The 19413-nt window shown below is 38.2% G+C and overlaps 1 protein-coding gene across 5 annotated transcripts in view; it reads right to left on the bottom strand.

Annotated features, from left to right (window-relative positions):
* The window catches only part of SPIRE1 (spire type actin nucleation factor 1), a 250744-nt gene that overhangs the window by 79126 nt on the left and 152205 nt on the right, over nucleotides 1-19413 (bottom strand). For all 5 annotated transcript variants that reach the window (XR_015554248.1, XM_087438942.1, XM_087438943.1 and 2 more), the window contains 2 exons: nucleotides 19160-19237; nucleotides 14015-14179 (listed from right to left, as the gene is read on the bottom strand). Coding sequence is in view for 4 of the 5 variants with exons in the window: in XM_087438942.1 (XP_087295068.1) it covers nucleotides 14015-14179; nucleotides 19160-19237 (243 nt within the window). In the remaining variant the exon portion in view is untranslated. The remainder of the gene's footprint in view (nucleotides 1-14014; nucleotides 14180-19159; nucleotides 19238-19413) is intronic.

Here is a 19413-nt window from a genome sequence, read left to right as displayed (position 1 = left end):
GTGATTGTCCTCAGCGACAAGGAAGGGGATGAAGCAGAGACCCCTCCTCCTCTCCTCCTCGCCTTCTTTCCGGCCCTGCAACCTACCACACTCCACCCCCAGCTTCTATTTCTCTACTTTCTCCTTCCCTACAGTCTTTCCCAAATTAAGTCATATTATAGAAAAAAAAAAAAAAGCCAGCTTTCTTCAACCCCATCTCCCCTCCAGATGCTACTCTTTGATCTCTTTTTAATTTCTTAAAGGAGGTACATATACTCAGACTGTCTCTATTTCCTTACCTCTCACACTACAATCTGGTTTCTATTCCTTTACTTTGCTAAATCCGTTAAACATCTTACAGCACTTAACTTACCTGACCTTCCAGCAGCATTCCACCTTCCTGAAAGGCTGCTGCCTCCCCTTTGCAGCTGTGACGCCACTTCTCCTGACTTCCTTGTTTTTTCTCTGGCTATACCTTTTCGGTCTTTATTTTACCACTTTCCTCTGCTCTTTTCTCTTAAATACTGAGGCTCCTCAGGCTCTGTCCTGAGTTGTCCTCTCGTCTCACCCTCTGCACCGTCCCTGAGACATCTAGCACATGAGCTGGTCCCTACTCACCTTGCCAACTCCACTCCTTACAATTTCCTACATTCCATTCTATACTTGAATTATGGCGAATTTTTGTTGTTGTTTTCTTGTGTCAAATCTCATTATTTCTTGGCCTTTGAACATGTTTTTTTGGCATATAACCCCTTCCATTTACCTTATCACACTGTATTGTAAATGCTTGTCTAATTATCAGTGGCTCCCACCATACTGTATGTGAGAACAAGAACTGTATTATGTCCTCTTTCCAGAGTCTAGAATACTGCCTGGCACATGTATAGTGCTTAATAAATATTTATTAAATTAAAATAAAATTAAGAAACACAAACAGGTATATATTTAAAAATGTTTAAATGCATTTGTAATCAAAGAAATACAGGTTTTAAAAATGAAAGGAGTATTTTCTCCCACTCAAATTGGTCAACCCCAAAAGATACCCACTTGGTCAAGGATGTGAAGAAACGGGCAAAACTATTCCATTGTAAATAGTAATCATCACAATATATCTGAAAGGCAATTTGGTAATACGTAGTAGCAAACAGCACAGGTTCTGGGATCAGATAGAATGAGATTGAAAATCAGACTTTGCCTTATAACTGGTTGTATGAACTGGGAAGTTACTGAGCATCTTTAAACTTCAGTTTCCTCATCTATAGTAAATCAGATTTACTGAAAAGTAAATCAATATAATATTTAGCTGGAATATTATAGCTTATTAAAATTAATAAGCAGCTCAAACAGCTACTTAAATCTATTTATTATAAAACCAAGCATTGTGTTTCATAAAAAATCTTCTACATAAAATAATATATATACAGAGCATTCCATCCAAAAACCGAAGAATACACGTTCTTTTCAAAGGCACGTGGAACATTCTCCAGGATTGATCACATATTAGGCCACAAAACAAGTCTCCATAAATTTAAGAAGATTGAAATAATACCAAGCATCTTTTCTGACCATAACGGTATGAAACTAGAAATCAACTATAGGAAGAAAATCAGAAAAGCCACAAATACGTGGAGATTAAACAAAATGCTACTGAACAACGACTGGGTTAACGAAGAAATCAAAGAAGAAATCAAAAAATACCTGGAGACAAATGAAAATGAAAATACGACATGCCAGAATTTATGGGATACAGCAAAAGCGGTTCTAAGAGGGAAGTTTATAGCGATACAGGCCTATCTCAACAAACAAGAAAAATCTCAAATAAACAATCCAACAATGCACCTGAAGGAACTGGAAAAAGAAGAACAAACCAAGCCCAAAATCAGTAGAAGAAGGGAAATAATAAAAATCAGAGCAGAAATAAATGACAGAGAGACCCAAAAAAAATAGAAAAAATTAATAAAACCAAGAGCTGGTTCTTTGAAAAGATCAACAAAATTGACAAACCTTTAGCTAGACTCACCAAGAAAAAAAGAGAGAAGGCATAAATGAGTAAAATCAGAAATGAAAGAGGAGAGGTTACAACAGACACCTCAGAAATACAAAAGATTATAAGAGAATACTATGAAAAGCTATATGCCAACCAATTCGACAATCTGGAAGAAATGGATAAATTCTTAGAATCATACAACCTTCCAAAACTGGATCAAGAAGAAGTAGAGAATTTGAATAGACCAATCACCAGTAAGGAGATCGAAACAGTAATCACAAACCTCCCCAAAAATAAAAGTCCAGGACCAGACGGTTTCCCTGGTGAATTCTATCAAACATTCAAAGAAGACTTAATACCTATCCTTCTCAAACTCTTCCAAAAAATTGAGGAGGGGGGGAAGCTCCCTAACTCATTCTACGAAGCTGACATTACCCTGATACCAAAACCAGACAAGGACAACACAAAAAAAGAAAATTACAGGCCAATATCACTGATGAACATCGATGCAAAAATCCTCAATAAAATACTAGCAAATCGCATACAACAATACGTTAAAAAGATTATACACCATGATCAAGTGGGATTTATTCCAGGGATGCAGGGATGGTTTAATATTCGCAAATCAATCAACGTAATACACCACATTAATAAAATGAAGAATAAAAATCACATGATCATCTCAATAGATTCAGAGAAAGCATTTGACAAGATACAGCATCCATTTATGATAAAAACTCTGAATAAAATGGGTATAGAAGGAAAGTACCTCAACATAATAAAGACCATATATGAGAAACCCACAGCTAATATCATCCTCAATGGTGAAAAACTGAAAGCCATCCCTCTAAGAACAGGAACCAGACAAGGATGCCCACTGTCACCACTCCTATTTAACATAGTACTGGAAGTCCTAGCCAGAGCAATCAGGCAAGAGAAAGAAATAAAAGGGATCCAAATTGGAAAGGAAGAAGTGAAACTGTCACTATTTGCAGATGACATGATTTTATATATAGAAAACCCCAAAGAATCCACCATAAAACTTTTAGAAGTAATAAACGAATATGGTAAAGTTGCAGGATACAAAATCAACATACAAAAATCAGTTGCATTTCTGTACACTAACAACGAAGTAGCAGAAAGAGAAATTAAGAATACCATCCCATTTACAATTGCAACAAAAAGAATAAAATACCTAGGAATAAACTTAACCAAAGAGGTGAAAGATCTGTACACCGAAAACTATAAAACATTTCTGAAAGAAATTGAAGAAGACACAAAGAAATGGAAAGATATTCCGTGCTCTTGGATTGGAAGAATTAACATAGTTAAGATGTCCATACTTCCTAAAGCCATCTATAGATTCAATGCAATCCCTATCAAAGTTCCAACAACATTTTTCACAGAAATAGAACAAAGAATCCTAAAATTTATATGGAACAACAAAAGACCCCGAATAGCTAAAGGAATCCTGAGAAAAAAGAACAAAGCTGGAGGTATCACACTCCCTGATTTCAAAATATACTACAAAGCTGTAGTAACCAAAACAGCATGGTACTGGCACAAAAACAGACCCACAGATCAATGGAATAGAATCGAAAGCCCAGAAATAAACCCACACATCTATGGACAGCTAATCTTTGACAAAGGAGCCCAGAACATACAATGGGGAAAAGAAAGTCTCTTCAACAAATGGTGTTGGGAAAACTGGATAGCCATATGCAAAAAAATGAAAGTAGACCCTTACCTTACACCATACACAAAAATTAACTCCAAATGGATTAAAGACTTGAATGTAAGACCTGAAACTGTGAAACTTCTAGAAGAAAACATAGGCAGTACGCTCTTCGACATCAGTCTTAGCAACATCTTCTCAAACACCACGTCTGACCAGGCAAGAGAAACAATCGAAAAAATAAACAAATGGGACTACATCAAACTAAAAAGCTTCTGCACAGCAAAGGAAACCATCAACAAAACGAAAAGACAACCTAACAATTGGGAGAAGATATTTGCAAACCATACTTCTGATAAGGGCTTAATCTCCAAAATATATAAAGAACTCGTGCATCTTACCAACAAAAAAACTACCAACCCAATTAAAAAATGGGCAAAGGACCTGAACAGACATTTCTCCAAAGAAGATATACAGATGGCCAACAGACACATGAAAAGATGTTCAAAATCATTAACTATCAGGGAAATGCAAATCAAAACTACAATGAGATATCACCTCACGCCCGTCAGAATGGCTATAATTAACAAGACAGGAAACAACATGTGTTGGAGAGGATGTGGAGAGAAGGGAACTCTCATACACTGCTGGTGGGAGTGCAAACTGGTGCAGCCACTATGGAAAACAGTATGGAGATTCCTCAAAAAATCAAGGATAGAACTACCATATGATCCAGCCATCCCACTGCTGGGTATTTATCCAAAGAACTTGAAAACACCAATTTGTAAAGGTACATGCACCCATGTGTTCATTGCAGCGTTATTCACAATAGCCAAGACTTGGAAGCAACCTAAGTGCCCATCAAGGGACGAATGGATAAAGAAGCTGTGGTATATATAAGAAACGATGAAATCCAGCCATTTGTGACATCATGGATGGACATTGAGGGTATAATGCAAAGTGAAATAAGTCAGAGGGAGAAGATCAAATACCGCATGATTTCCTTCATTAAGTAGTAGATAATAACAACAATAACACACACATAGGGACAGAGAGTGGATTGGTGGTTACCAGAGGGGAAGCGGGGAGGGAGGAGGGTGAAAGGGATAATTCGGTACATGTGTGTGGTGATGGGTTGTAATTAGTATTTTGGTGGTGAACATGATGTAATCTATGCAGAAATAGAAGTACAATGATGTACACCTGAAATTTTTACAATGTTATAAACCAATGTTACTGCAATAAAAAATTAAAAAAAAAAAAAAAAACCAAGCATTGTGTTTCATAAAAAATCTTCTACATAAAACAACCCTGAACAATTTTTCTCAAAAATGTGGATATAATTCATTAATTTGTCCCACAACTACTTATTGAGCACAGTATTCAGCATTTGGCTGTGTGTTAGGCACATGTTCCAGTCACAGGGGATATAACAGTGAAAGAAATAAGTCCCTATATTTGTAAGGGAGACAGACAGTAAATCTGAAAATATATGGCAAAGTCAGCTACTGAAACACATGCGTAAAGACTTTTCTAGGCTGGGAAGATGGCGGCGTAGGAGGACTCTGAACTCACCTCCTCCCACAGACACAACAAATTTACAACTACTCTTGGAACAATTATTCCTGCGAGAGAACTGAAAAGTAGATACAAAGAACCCCCACAACAAGGGACACTGCTGACTGAGGTGGAAGAGGCAGAAATTCCTTTCTGGAGAGGAAAAAGCCACATTCTAGCTGTGGCTGGGAGCAATCTTAAGGTATGAAGCCTTCCCTGGAGGAGTGGGGCATCTGAGTGGGAGAGCTTTGCCACAATAGGCAGCTTTCGGACTCAGCACAACTGAGATGAGTGTTGTAATACCTGGCTTTGCTGGCTATTAACAACAATGCGGATTACCCCAAGAAAAGCTATTGGACATAAAGGAAAGAAAACCCTGCTCTTAAAGGGCCTACTCACAAATACACCCATTTTGGAGAGCAACCTAAAATCAGCAGAAAGAAAGGTGCACAGTCCTTTGGTGAAAAGAGACTCACCTGATAGGCTCTGGGTGCATCTTGGTGAGAGGTGAGACCCCTCCAGGGACTGAGACATTGGTGGCAGCCATTATTGTGACCTAGTACAGACTGACTGACACAGATGCTGGCAGACACCATTGGAGTTCTTCCCCAGGCCTGTTAGCACAGGGGTCTGCGCCACCCACTAGAGCACCGATTTAATCCAGCTCAGCGAGGGCAGGCAGCCCGCCCTAGGGAGTGGCCCCACCCAAGAGCAAGCCCTCGGGCAACTTGTGGGCCCATATAGGCAGGGTGAGTGGGTCCACCTCTGCAGGGCAGAGTATACACGATGGGCAGGGCATGCACAAGGGGCAGGCCTGTGTTGGCAGAGTGTATGAGGCCTCTGCAGTGGGGTGAGTGGGTCTGCTTCAGTAGGTTGGGGTGTGCGCATGGGGCAGGATTGTGTTGACAGGGTGTGTGGGCCTGCAGGCGGTGGGGCTTGTCAGCTGCATCAGAGTTGTGCTTTGCAAACAGCCACATAGGGGATCTGCCCCACCTTCCAAGGCCTGAAACAATTGTGTGCTGCCACGCCTGGGGCCAGCCCCACTCAGCTGCACTCCTGAGAGAGCTGACAAGAGTCTTGCAGGCCAGAGGCCTACAGCAATGGTAAGCCCCTGAGTCTAACAACAAGCCACACTGCAGGCCTACTCACTCTACAGAAAAATTGCAGCAGGAATGTGCTATTAGACCTTGCAGTCAACTGTGCTGGGGCTCCCCACACCCAATAAGGTGACTGAAGGGACCATAGCAACCACATGCAGCTGAGCCAGCCAGAGGGACAGCCCAGCCTCCCTGTGCACCTGCAGCAAGAGCAAACCTGCCACAACAGAAGCACACATGTAGCCCAGACAGGGGATACTCCTGGAACATTTGGAACTGGTGACGAGAAGGAAGCACACTGCTGGGCCTCATAAGGCATCTCTTACATAAGGCCACCTCTCCAAGATCAGGAGATGTAGCTGACATACCTAATATATATACAAGCACAGAAAAAGAGGCAAAATGAGGAGGAAAGGGAATATATGCCAAATAAGGGAACAGGTCAAATCCTCAGAAAAAGAACTAAATGAAATAGAAACGAACAATCTACCTGATAAAGAGTACAAACTAATAGTCATAAGGATGCTCTCTGATCTTGGGAGAAGAATGGATGAATTCAGTGAGAACTTCAACAAAGAACTGGAAAATATAAAAAAGAATCCATCAGAAATGAAGAATAATGAAAAGAAAAATTCACCAGAGGGAATCAATAGCAGAGTAGAGGATACAGAAGAACAGATCAGTGAGGAAGACAAAAGACTAGAGGAAATCACCCAAGCTGAACAGATAAAAGAAAAAAGAATGAAAAAGAACAAGGAGAGTCTAAGGGACCCCTGGGACAACATCAAGTTCACTAACATCCATATTATAGGTGTCCCAGAAGGAGAAGAGAGAGACAAAAGGGCAGAGAACCTATTTGAAGAAATAATAGCTGAAAACTTTCCTAACCTACGGAAGGAAACAGACATCCAGGTACAGGAAGCACAGACAGCACCAAACAAGATAAACCCAAAGAGGCCCACACCAAGACACATTATAATTAAAATGTCAAGAATTAAAGAGAGAATCCTAAAAGCTGCAAGAGAAAGGCATCAAGTTGTATACAAAGGAAACCCCATAAGGCTATCAGCTGACTTCTCAACAGAAACCTTACAGGCTAGAAGGGAGTGGCACGATATATTTAAAGCGCTGAAAGGAAAAAAACCTACAGCCAAGAATATTCTACCCGGTAAGGTTATCATTCAGAATGGAAGGAGAGATAAAGAGTTTTCCAGACAAGCAAAAACTAAAGGAGTTTATCACCAAGAAACTGGCCTTAAAAGAAATGCTAAAGGGACTTACTTAAGTGAAACAGAAAAGACCACAAAAAGGAATAAGAACATTATCAAATAAATAAATAAATGAAATCACTGCTAAAGGCAAATATACAGTAAAGGTAGCAGTTCAAACACCTATGAGGCTAATATGATAGTCAAAAGACAAAAGTACTAAAATTACCTATTTCCATGATAAGATGGTAATGGATACACACAAACAAAAAAGAGGCTAAATGTGATATCAAAAACATGAAATGTGGGAGGATGGGAGTAAAAGTGTAGAGCTTTTAGCAAGAGGTCAAACTAAAGAGACTATAAACTTAATACAGATTGCTATATACATAGGTTATTATATATGAATCTCATGGTAATCACAAACCAGAAACCTATAATAAATATACAAAAAATTAAGGGAAAGGAACCCAAACATAATACTAAAGAAAGCCATCAAACCACAAGGGAAGAGAGCAAGAGAAGAAGAAAGGAACAAAGAAGAACTGCTAAAACACCCAGAAAAAAAGTAACAAAATGGCAATAAGTATGTATTTATCAGTAGCTACTTTAAATGCCAATGGACTAAATGCACCAATCAAAAGACATAGGGTGGCTATGGATAAAAAAACAAGACCCATATACATGCTACATACAAGACACACACTTCAGACCTAAAGAAACTCACAAACTGAAAGTGAAGGGATGGAAAAAGATACTCCATGTAAATGGTAATGAAAAGAAAGCTGGGGTAGCAATACTTATATCAAACAAAATAGACTTTAAAACAAAAACTGTAACAAAAAACAAAGGGCACTACATAATAATCAAGGGAACAATCCAACAAGAGGATATAATACCTGTAAATGTCTATGCACCCAACACAGGAGCACCTAAATATATAAAGCAATTATTAACAGACATAAAAGGAGAAATAGACAGTAACACAATAATAGTAGGGGACTTAAATGCTCCACTTACACCAATAGATAGATCATCCAAACAGAAGATCAATAAGGAAATATTGGCCTTAAATGACAAATTAGGCCAGATGGACTTAGTAGATATATACAGAACATTCCACCCCAAAACTGCAGAATACATTCTTTTTGAATGCACATGGAACATTCTCCAGGACAGATCACATATTAAGCCACAAAACATGTCACAATAAATTTAAGAAGATTTAAATAATACCAAGCATCTTTTCTGACCATAACGGTATGAAACAAGAAATCAACTACAGGAAGAAAATCGGAAAAGCCACAAATATGTGGAGATTAAATAAAATGCTACTGAACAACGACTGGGTCAATGAAGAAATCAAAGGAGAAATAAAAAAATACCTGGAGATGATAATGAAAATATGACATGCCAAAATTTATGGGATACAGCAAAAGTAGTTCTAAGAGGCAAGTTTATAATTTTATTTATTTATTTATTTTTCCCCCAAAGCCCCAGTAGATAGTTGTATGTCGTAGTTGCACATCCTTCTAGTTGCTGTATGTGGGACACGGCCTTAGCACGGCCAGAGAAGCAGTGCATCAGTGCGCGCCAGGGATCCAAACCTGGGCCGCCAGCAGTGGAGCGCACGCACTTAACCGCTAAGCCACGGGGTCGGCCCTAAGAGGGAAGTTTATAGCAATACAGCCTTACCTCAACAAACAAGAAAAATCTCAAATAAGCAACCTAATGCCTAAAGGAACTGGAAAAAGAAGAACAAACAAAGCCCCAATCAGTAGAAGGAAGGAAATAAGAAAAATGAGAGCAGAAATAAATGAAACAGAGACTAAAAAACAATAGGAAAAATCAGTGAAACTAAGAGCTGGTTCTTTGAAAAGATAAACAAAATTGACAAACCTTTACCTAGACTCACCAAGAATAAAAGAGAGAAGGCTCAAATAAATAAAATCAGAAATGAAAGAGAAATTACAACGGACATCCCAGAAATACAAAAGATTATAATAGAATACTACAAAAAGCTATACGCCAACAAATTGGATAATCTAGATGAAATGGATAAATTCTTAGAATCATACAACCTTCCAAAACTGGATCAAGAAGAAATAGAGAATTTGTATAGACCAATCACCAGTAAGGAGATCAAAACAGTAATCAAAAACCGCCCAAAAAATAAAAGTCTAGGACCAGATGGCTTCCCTGGTGAATTCTAGCAAACATTCAAAGAAGACTTAATATCTACCCTTCTCAAACTCTTCCAAAAATTGAAGAGGAGGGGAAGCTTCCTAACTCATTCTACAAAGCCAACATTACCCTGATACCAAAATCAAACAAAGACATCACAAAAATAGAAAATTACAAGCCAATATCACTGATGAACACTGATGCAAAAATCCTCAACAAAATACCAGCAAATCGAATACAACAATACATTAAAAAGGTCATACACCATGATCAAGTGAGATTTATTCCAGGGATGCAGGCATGGTTCAACATCTGCAAATCAATCAACGTGATACGCCACATTAACAAAATGAAGAATAAAAATCACATGATCATCTCAATAGATGTGGAGAGAGCATTTGACAAGATATAGCATCCATTTACGATAAAAACTCTGAATAAAATGATTAAGAAGGAAAGTGCCTCAACATAATAAAGGCTATATATGACAAACCCACAGCCAATATCATACTCAATGGAGGAAAACTGAAAGCTATCCTTCTAAGAACAGGAACTAGACAAGGATGCCCACTTTTGCCACTCTTATTTAACATAGTATTGGAAGTCCTAGCCAGAGCAATCAGGCAAGAAAAAGAAATAAAAGAGATCCAAATTGGAAAGGAAGAAGTGAAACTGTCACTATTTGCAGATGACATGATTTTATATAGATAGAGAAAAGCCTAAAGAATCCACCAAAAAACTTTTTAGAAATAAATGAATATGGTAAAGTTGTAGGATAAAAAAATCAACACACAAAAATCAGTTGCATTTCTATACACCAACAATGAAGTAGCAGAAAGAGAAATTAAGAATACAATCCCATTTACAATTGCAACAAAAAGAATAAAATACCTAGGAACAAATTTAACCAAAGAGGTGAAATATCTGTACACTGAAAACTATAAAACATTGTTGAAAGTAACTGAAGATGACACAAAGAAATGGAAAGATATTCCATGCTCTTGACTTGGAAGAATTAACATAGTTAAAATGTCCATACTTCTTAAAGCAATCTACAGATTCAATGCAATGCTTATCAAAGTTCCAACAATTTTTTACAGAAATAGAACAAAGAATCATAAAATTTAATGGAACAAGAAAAGACCCCAAATAGCCAAAAGAATCCTGAGAAAAATGAACAAAGCTGGAGGCATCACACTCCCTGATTTCAAAATATGCTACAAAAGTATAGTAATAAAAATAGCACAGTGCTGGCACAAAAAAACACACACGGATCAATGGAACAGAATCAAGAGCCCAGAAATAAACCCAGACATCTATGGACAGCTAATTTTTGACAAGGGAGCCAAGAACATAAAACGGAGAAAGGAAAGTCTCTTCAATAAATGGTGCTGGGAAAATTGGACAGCCCCATGCAAAGGAATGAAAGTAGTCCATTATCTTACACCATACACAAAAATTAACTCAAAATGGATTAAAGACTTGAATGTAAGACCTGAAACCATAAAACTTCTAGGAAAAAACACAGGCAGTACACTCTTTGACATCGGTCTTAGCAGCATATTTTCAAGTACCATGTCTGACCAGGCAAGGGAAACAATAGAAAAAAATAAACAAATGGGACTACATCAAACTAAAAAGTTTTGCACAGCAAAGGAAACCATCAACAAAACGAAAAGACAACCTAACAATTGTGAGAAGATATTTGCAAACCATATATCTGATAAGGAGATAATATCCAAAATATATAAAGAACTCATACATCTCAACAACAAAAAAACTTACAACCCAATTAAAAAATGGGCAAAAGATCTGAACAGACATTTCTCCAAAGAAGATATACAATTGGCCATCAGGCACATGAAAAGGTGTTCAACATCACTAATTATTAGGGAAATGCAAATCAAAACTACAATGAGATATCACCTTACGCCCATCAGAATGGCTACAATTAACAAGACAGGAAACAAAAGTGCTGGAGAGGATGTGGAGAAAAGAGAATTCTCATACACTGCCGGTGGGAGTGCAAACTGGTGCAGCCACCATGGAAAATAGTATGGAGATTCCTCAAAAAGTTAAGAATAGAACCACCATAGGATCCAGTATTCCACTGCTGGGTATTTATCCAAAGAACATGAAAACACAAATGCATAAAGATATATGCACCCCTATGTTCATTGTAGCATTATTCACAACAGCCAAGACTTGGAAGCAACCTAGGTGCCCATAAGGGACAAATGGATGAAGAAGATGTGGTATACATACACAATGGAATACTATACAGCCAAAAAAAAGGATGAAATCTTGCCGTCTGCAACAACATGGATGAACCTTGAGGGTATTATGCTAAGCAAAATAAGTTAGAGGGAGAAAGTCAAATACCATATGATCTCACTCATAAATAGAAGATAAAAACAACAACAAACGAACACATAGAGACTGAGATTGGATTGGTGGCTACCAGAGAGGAAGGGGGTAGAGAAGCGGGCGAACTCTAGGCACATGTGTGTGGTGATGGATGGTAATCCATCATGTGTGTGGTGATGGATGGTAATTAGCCTTTAGGTGGTGAACATGATGTAATCTACACAGAAATTGAAATATAATGATGTAGACCTGAAATTTATATAATGTTATAAACCAGTGTTACCTCAATTAAAAAAAAAAGAGCCAAAGAGGAAAAGCCAATATTGTCTAGGATACATATGCATGTGGAACTCTCTAATGAAAACAAAGGAATGTCAGAAGGTTGAGATTCACAGAGGAATTGTAATGTTCTACTCTGAAGCTGGGTGATGAGAATATGGGTATTTGTTTTACTATTATTATTTAAACTATACATTTATATTATCTATTTATTATATTATACATAAATATTATACATTTATATTATCTGTACCTTTCTTTGTACAATATATTTCTCAATAAAAACCCTGCCACAGGGCCGGCCACGTGGCTTGGCAGTTAAGTGCGCGCGCTCCGCTGCTGGTGGCCCGGGTTCGGATCCCAGGCGCGCACCGACACACCGCTTCTCCAGCCACGCTGAGGCCGCGTCCCACATACAGCAACTAGAAGGATGTGCAACTATGACATACGACTATCTACTGGGGCTTTGGGGGAAAAAAGGAGGAGGATTGGCAATAGATGTTAGCTCAGAGCCGGTCTTCCTCAGCAAAAAGAGGAGGATTAGCATGGATGTTAGCTCAGGGCTGATCTTCCTCACAAAAAAAAAGAAAAGAAAAGAAAAGAAAAAAACCCTGCCACACATCAAAAAAACAAACAAAAACATTTTTCTAATGAGGGGACATTTTAGCAACGACCTAAAAGGTGAAGAGGTAAGTTATGTAGATGTGTGGGAAAAGAGAGCTCCAGGGAGAGGGAAGAGCAAAGGTTGAGCTACAGGGACATGTGAGGCATTTTGAAGACAGCGGCAGAGATCAGGGTGGCTGAGGGGAGAAATCAATCAGGAAGCGTGGCAGAAGATGAGGTCTGAAAGCAAAACTGGACCAGACTTTGTGGGCTTCGCGGGCCAAGATAAGGATGTGGAGTTTATTCTGAGTGTGAGGGAGAGCAGTGGGAGGTCCTGAGCAGGGCAATGACATCATTCCATTTTTACTTTAAGAGGTTTACTCTGGCTGTTTTTGGGAAAACAGACTGAAAAAGGACGAGAGTACAAGCAGGAAGACCACTTAGAGGTGACTGTAACAGTCTGAATGAGAGATGACAGTGGCCTGGAATAGACGGTATCTGAAGTGGTGGTGCTGAGTAGTCAGACTCAGGACATATTTCAAAGGTAAAGCTATCAGGATTCCACTTCTAAGAACCTAACTCAAGGATTTCACTGTAGCTATTCAAAAAGATTTATACACAAGGATACACAAAATAGGCTGCTTAGAACTGGATACAAGTTGATTAATTTAACAAACTCTGGTAGAGCCATAAGCTGGAAAAGATGTAGTCATTTAGAAATGATGATGTTGAATAAACAATGGCATGGGAAAATGTTCATAATGTGTCATGTGAAAATAACTGGTTACAAAACAAAGTATTCAATATTAACCCATTTTGTCCAAATAAAATGTATAGAAAAAAGACTGAAGGTTAAACACCATCATGTTTGCAAAATTTCTCTCTGGGTTGTGAAATTACACATTTGTAACTTGTCTTCTTTGAGCTTACTGTATTTTCCAAATTTTCTACAATGACCACATGTTACTTTTATAAGAAATAATTTTTAAAATATAATATTGAGAAGAATATTTTCAACATATAAAATTACTGAAAATAACCATTTGAGTCCACTAATAAAGTTTTCTTTGTTACCTACCATCACTTTTCGCAAAGTGTATCTTTTGGATCGAATGTCATCCATCAGCATCTCATAAGGGGTAAGCTGATATTCAATGGGCAAAGGGTTGTACTGCCGCTCTTGGACCTTCTTAAGTTTTACTCCATTCCGCAAATCCCTCATCACCTGTACCCAAAATCGAGCCTGAAAGAACCAAGGATGGGGAGACATCAATGAATAAATCATTTCCTCTGAATAGCTACAGTCATACAGAAAAAATGAAGGGCCTTGATTACAAAACACTGAGTAAACCAAACAAAAATGATTTTAAAAATTAGATTTTAGGATACTAAAAAGTGGGTAGCAAGTCAGTAGAGAATCCACAAACTCTAACTGCTGAGACAGCTGGGTATAAATCCTGACTCCCCCACTGTGGTAGGCTGCATTAATGGTCTCAGTTCTTCATGCCTCTTTGTGTCTACACCCTGTTATGTGGCTCTGCTCACTAAGAGGAGGAGAATATTTCCCATACCTTGCCTTTGGGTTTGGCTATATGATCTGCTTGGCCACTGGAATAGTGGTAGATATGATATGACCACAGGCTTCAAAAGCAAATGCACAATAGGTTTGTCACTCGTGCTTCTATTATCACCTTGAAAACATCATGCCTTAGTTGGCATGATTACCCAGAAGAAAGATGAGGCACACATAGAGTGGAGCTACCACACTGATGTGCAGACTCACGAGCTAAATAAATGTTATTGCTTTATGCCACTGTGACTTTGTAGTGTTTAGTTACACAGCATTATTTTGATCATAGCTAACTGACACAACCTCTACTAGCCATGTGACATCCAGCAAGTTGCTTCACCTTTCTGAACTCTGGCTTCCTCATTAATAAAAGAAAATGGTACTTTATAACTTGTTGAGAAGATCAGAGCTGATGTATAGTGCTCTATACATAGAAAGTGCTCAAAAATACGAATTTTTATGTTATTACTATCTTTGCACAAGTTATTTATTTTTTTTAAAGATTTTATTTATTTATGTTCCCCTCAAAGCTCCAGTAGATAGTTGTGTGTCATAGCTGCACATCCTTCTAGTTGCTGTATGTGGGACGCGGCCTCAGCATGGCCGGACAAGGGGTGTGTCGGTGCGCGCCTGGGATCCGAACCCGGGCCGCCAGCAGCGGAGTGCATGCACTTAACCGCTAAGCCACGGGGCCAGCCCAACACAAATTATTTAATATCAGTTTTCTTATCTACAAATAACAGCAAGTTGCCTTGTCTGCCCTTCAAGAGAATGAGATATATATGAAGTACTTATAATAATATAAACACATTAAACATGTATATTATTATACTTCAACCCTTTTGTTTTCCTGCCTATAAGCTAAGGTGTCATAATCTCTACTTCCGTGAAAAGTAAATCAATAAGATATTTAACTGAAATAATGTAGTTTGTTAAAATTAATGTGGCTCAAATAGCTACTTAAATATATTTATTAAAAATCAAGTAATGTATTTCATAAGAATTGTCTACATAAAATAACTCTAATTAAATTTCTCAAAAATGTCCTCAAAAACGATTTGTGATTTTTAAAAAATATAAACCATTTCTTATTCCAAAAAGAATCTGAGGTACTTAATACTGTGATATATCCGTTAGAAATCTTCTAAAATATTTATATTTTAAACAGATTCTTAGATTCTGCCACTAAAGATACTCTAATACAATATCCATAAAATATTTAGATTTCTTTCTTGGGAATGCTCTTGTCCCAACTTCTCTACTTCTCTTACTCATTCCTTTAAGATCTAGTTCAAATATCATCTCATCTTTTAAAATACTGTCTCTTCTCTTGACCTCTTCAGACTTTAAGAAAATTTGACATAGGAAACTTTGAATTCTCAAAACAGATAAATTAGGGAATGATTACTCACATTAGAGGCTTTTGCTATAATTCATGAAAGGATTCAAATAGAGTTTTTTATGTAGCCAGTTCTTCACATATTATTGTTTGGCAAAAATTTTACATATGACTTTTCAGAAGTTAAAGTCACAGTTACTATATAAAATAATGTACAACTGTCGCTGTATGTCTTCCCAGAGATTTTATCATTTACCCCTTATTCCACTAGGGAGATTCTGAGATGTTTATACTCTGCCATTAAAGATATTCTAATTCTCCCTCATTCTTTCATTTCACTCTAATCTTTCTAGGTAATTCATTTTAATGGTCTTATGAGAAAGAAGCTGGTGATCTAGGCAAATGTCATTCCCTTTGGAGTTAGTGCATCTCTTGTCAGTGATCAGACTAGATTTTAAACAAGGTTGCCTTAAGGCAATAAATTAAATTTTTAGTTCAAGCTTATATTAGCTATTTGCTAACTTCTGAACACCTGGAGTTATTTATTTGGCTTCAATGTCTAGGCAAACAAATTAAAAAATTTATTAGCTAAGATAAAATACACCTAGGACAACACTACCAGAGTATTCTCCTATGCAAAGGAAACTTGATAATCAACATTATTCTAAAATGACAAATACAACTAGTTTATACAACAATATAGGCTACTTGTTTTTTAACCTTACTCTTAAATGTTCCAGATTAATATCATTCCAAATATCTCAGTAAACATATCATCAGTAAATTAAGAATAATGCAAACAGGAAACACCCAAATGACCATCAACACAAGAATGGATAAACAAATTGTGGTAAGTCCATAAAATGGAATACTACTCAGCAATAAAAAGAATAAACTATTGATACAGGCAACAAGATGGACAAAATCTCAAGAATTATGCTGAATGAAAGAAGCCAAGCAAAAAAACAGTACATGATATTTGGTTACATTTATATACAATTCTAAAAAATGCAAACTAATCTATAGTGACAGAGAGCAGATCACTAGTTGCCTGGAAACTAGGGAGGAGGGAGGCAGGAAGTGGGATTACACAAGGGCATGAGGAGACTTTGGGGGGATGGATAGGCTCATTATTTTGATTGTGGTGATGGTTTCACGGGATGTAAGTGTGTGTGTGTATATGTCAAACTTATCAAATTATACTTTTTAAATATGTGCAGCTTATTGTATGTTGAGTACACCTTAATAAAGCTGTTAGAAAAGAATAAGGCAAACAATTAAAATCTAATATGGTCAAAAGCAACTCGTTCATGTCCCCCAAATCTGCATCTTTTTCTATTCCCTCATTTAATGATGTCATTATTTATCCAGTATCCTTAACCCGAAAAGTCAGAACCCTAAAATGTGCCTTCCCAATGACACCTGGACATACCTCAGTCTAACTTCATGAAATTCACTGTCCTGTCCCCAAGGCCATCATCCTGCCTGACTCTAAGTCACATATGAGGGCAAGGATTCTTTGTGTCACTAGGATCTAGTACCATGTTGGAAAAACAGTAGATATTCAAAGTGTGTTGTATGAATACACTGCAATCATCTGTTCTATTAGGGCAAAGACTCCGTATTATTAATTCTGCATCCCCGGGGCCCTAATCCAGTAACTATTCATTGGATAAATGAATGTATTACACTATATTTTCACACCTTATCCTGAAACAGAGCTTAAACTTTGACTTACAAAAGTATACTAAAGTATTAATATAATTAGAAAGGTCAATATTTAAAACGCCAAAATTCCCAGAGACAATGGAGTGGTTCTAATAAAATCATAGTTTTAACAAATAGGGAATAGGGTCCAGCCTGGTGGCATAGTGGTTAAGTTTGCGCACTCCGCTTCAGCAGCCCGGGGTTCACAGGTTCGGATCCCAGGTGCAGACATATGCACCGCTTATCAAGCCATGCTGTGGCAGGCATCCCATATACAAAATAGAGGAAGATTGGCATGGATGTTAGCCCAGGGCCAATCTTCCTCAACAAAAAGAGAAGGATTGGCAACAGATGTTAGCTCAGGGCTAATCTTCCTCACCAAAAAAAAAAAAAAAAAAAGAGAGAATAGGTATTTCCTCAAATTTAAGACTAGGCATTCAAATTCAAACAATATCGAGAGGAAGTCAAGATGGTGGCGTAGGCAGACTCTGAAGTCACCTCCTTCCACGGACACAGGCAATTTACAACTACTTGTTGAAAAATTACCCCTGAGACAGAACTGCAAACTGGATAAGAGGAACTCCGGCAACAATGGACAATCCTAACTGAGTTAGAAGAGGCAGAAACTCCCTTCCGGAGAGGAAAAACGTCACCTTCACCAGCCGCATCGCCTCACGGCTGCCTGGGAACAGCCCAAAGGTACTCAGCCCTCACTGGAGGCGGGGCCGTGAGCCGGGGAGCGCCCCCGCTGTGGGCATTTTGTGGACCCAGCACAATAGAGATGAGCGGCATAATATCTGACTTTGCCTGCTACTAAAACATTGGGGAGTAACCCCAGAAAAGCTGGTTCATAAAGACATTAAAATCGGCTCTTAAAGGGCCTAGGTGCAAACTCACCCATTTCAGAAAGCAACCTAAAATCACGAGAAAGAAAGGTGCACAGTGCTTTGGTGAAAAGAGACTCACCTAACAGGCTCTGAGTGCATCTCGGTGACAGGTGAGACCTCCCCAGGGACTGGGACATTGGCGGCGGCCATTGTTGTGGCCTGGTGTGGGCGTGCTGACACAGATGCCATTGGAGTTCTCCCTGGGGCCTGCTAGCCCAGGTTCTGCCCCACCCCACAGAGCACCCGATTTAATTCAGCTCAGCCAGGGCAGGCAGCCCACCCTAGAGACTGGCCCCACCCAACAACAAGCCCTCAGGCAACTTGTGGGCCTGCATAGATTGGTGACTGGATTCTCTGCAGCCTGGCAACTGAGCCAACTTCAGTGGGGCAGGGCAAACACATAGAGACAGAGATTGGATTGGTGGTTACCAGAGGGGAAGGGGGGAGGGAGGAGGGAGAAAGGGATAATTCCGCACATGTGTGTGGTGATGGGTTGTAATTAGTATTTGGGTGGTGAACATGATGTAATCTCTGCAGAAATAGAAGTATAATGATGTACACCTGAAATTTATACAATGTTATAAACCAATGTTACTGCAATTAAAAAAAAATTCAAACAATATCAATTCATACTGCAGTCCTTAATAACCAGCATTTTAAAAAACATTATACTATTTCTTCAACACTAAACAGAACAGAGAGAATATCCAGCTATCTTACCCAGTCAGCGTTTTTCAGGTCCTCTAGGTCTGTGTTAGATTCATCGCTCTTTTCCATTTCTTGAATCTTCTTAAGATTCTACCAATTAAAATACAAAAAAATTTAGGCATAAAATTTCATTAAGCTACCTTCTCAAATTAAAATTTGTAACAGATACCTTCAGATAAAATATATGCAGAACAGTTATTGAAGCAGATAGTACAGAATCTACTCCTCTGTAAGTTTCACTCAATGGAAATGGAAATAGATATAGT

The sequence above is a fragment of the Ceratotherium simum genome, chromosome 14, assembly GCF_057802395.1.
Source record: "Ceratotherium simum simum isolate JZ-2026a chromosome 14, ASM5780239v1, whole genome shotgun sequence".
Lineage (NCBI taxonomy): Eukaryota > Metazoa > Chordata > Mammalia > Perissodactyla > Rhinocerotidae > Ceratotherium > Ceratotherium simum.
Note: the sequence above shows the minus strand (reverse complement) of the source record. Positions and strands in the feature narration are given on the sequence as shown.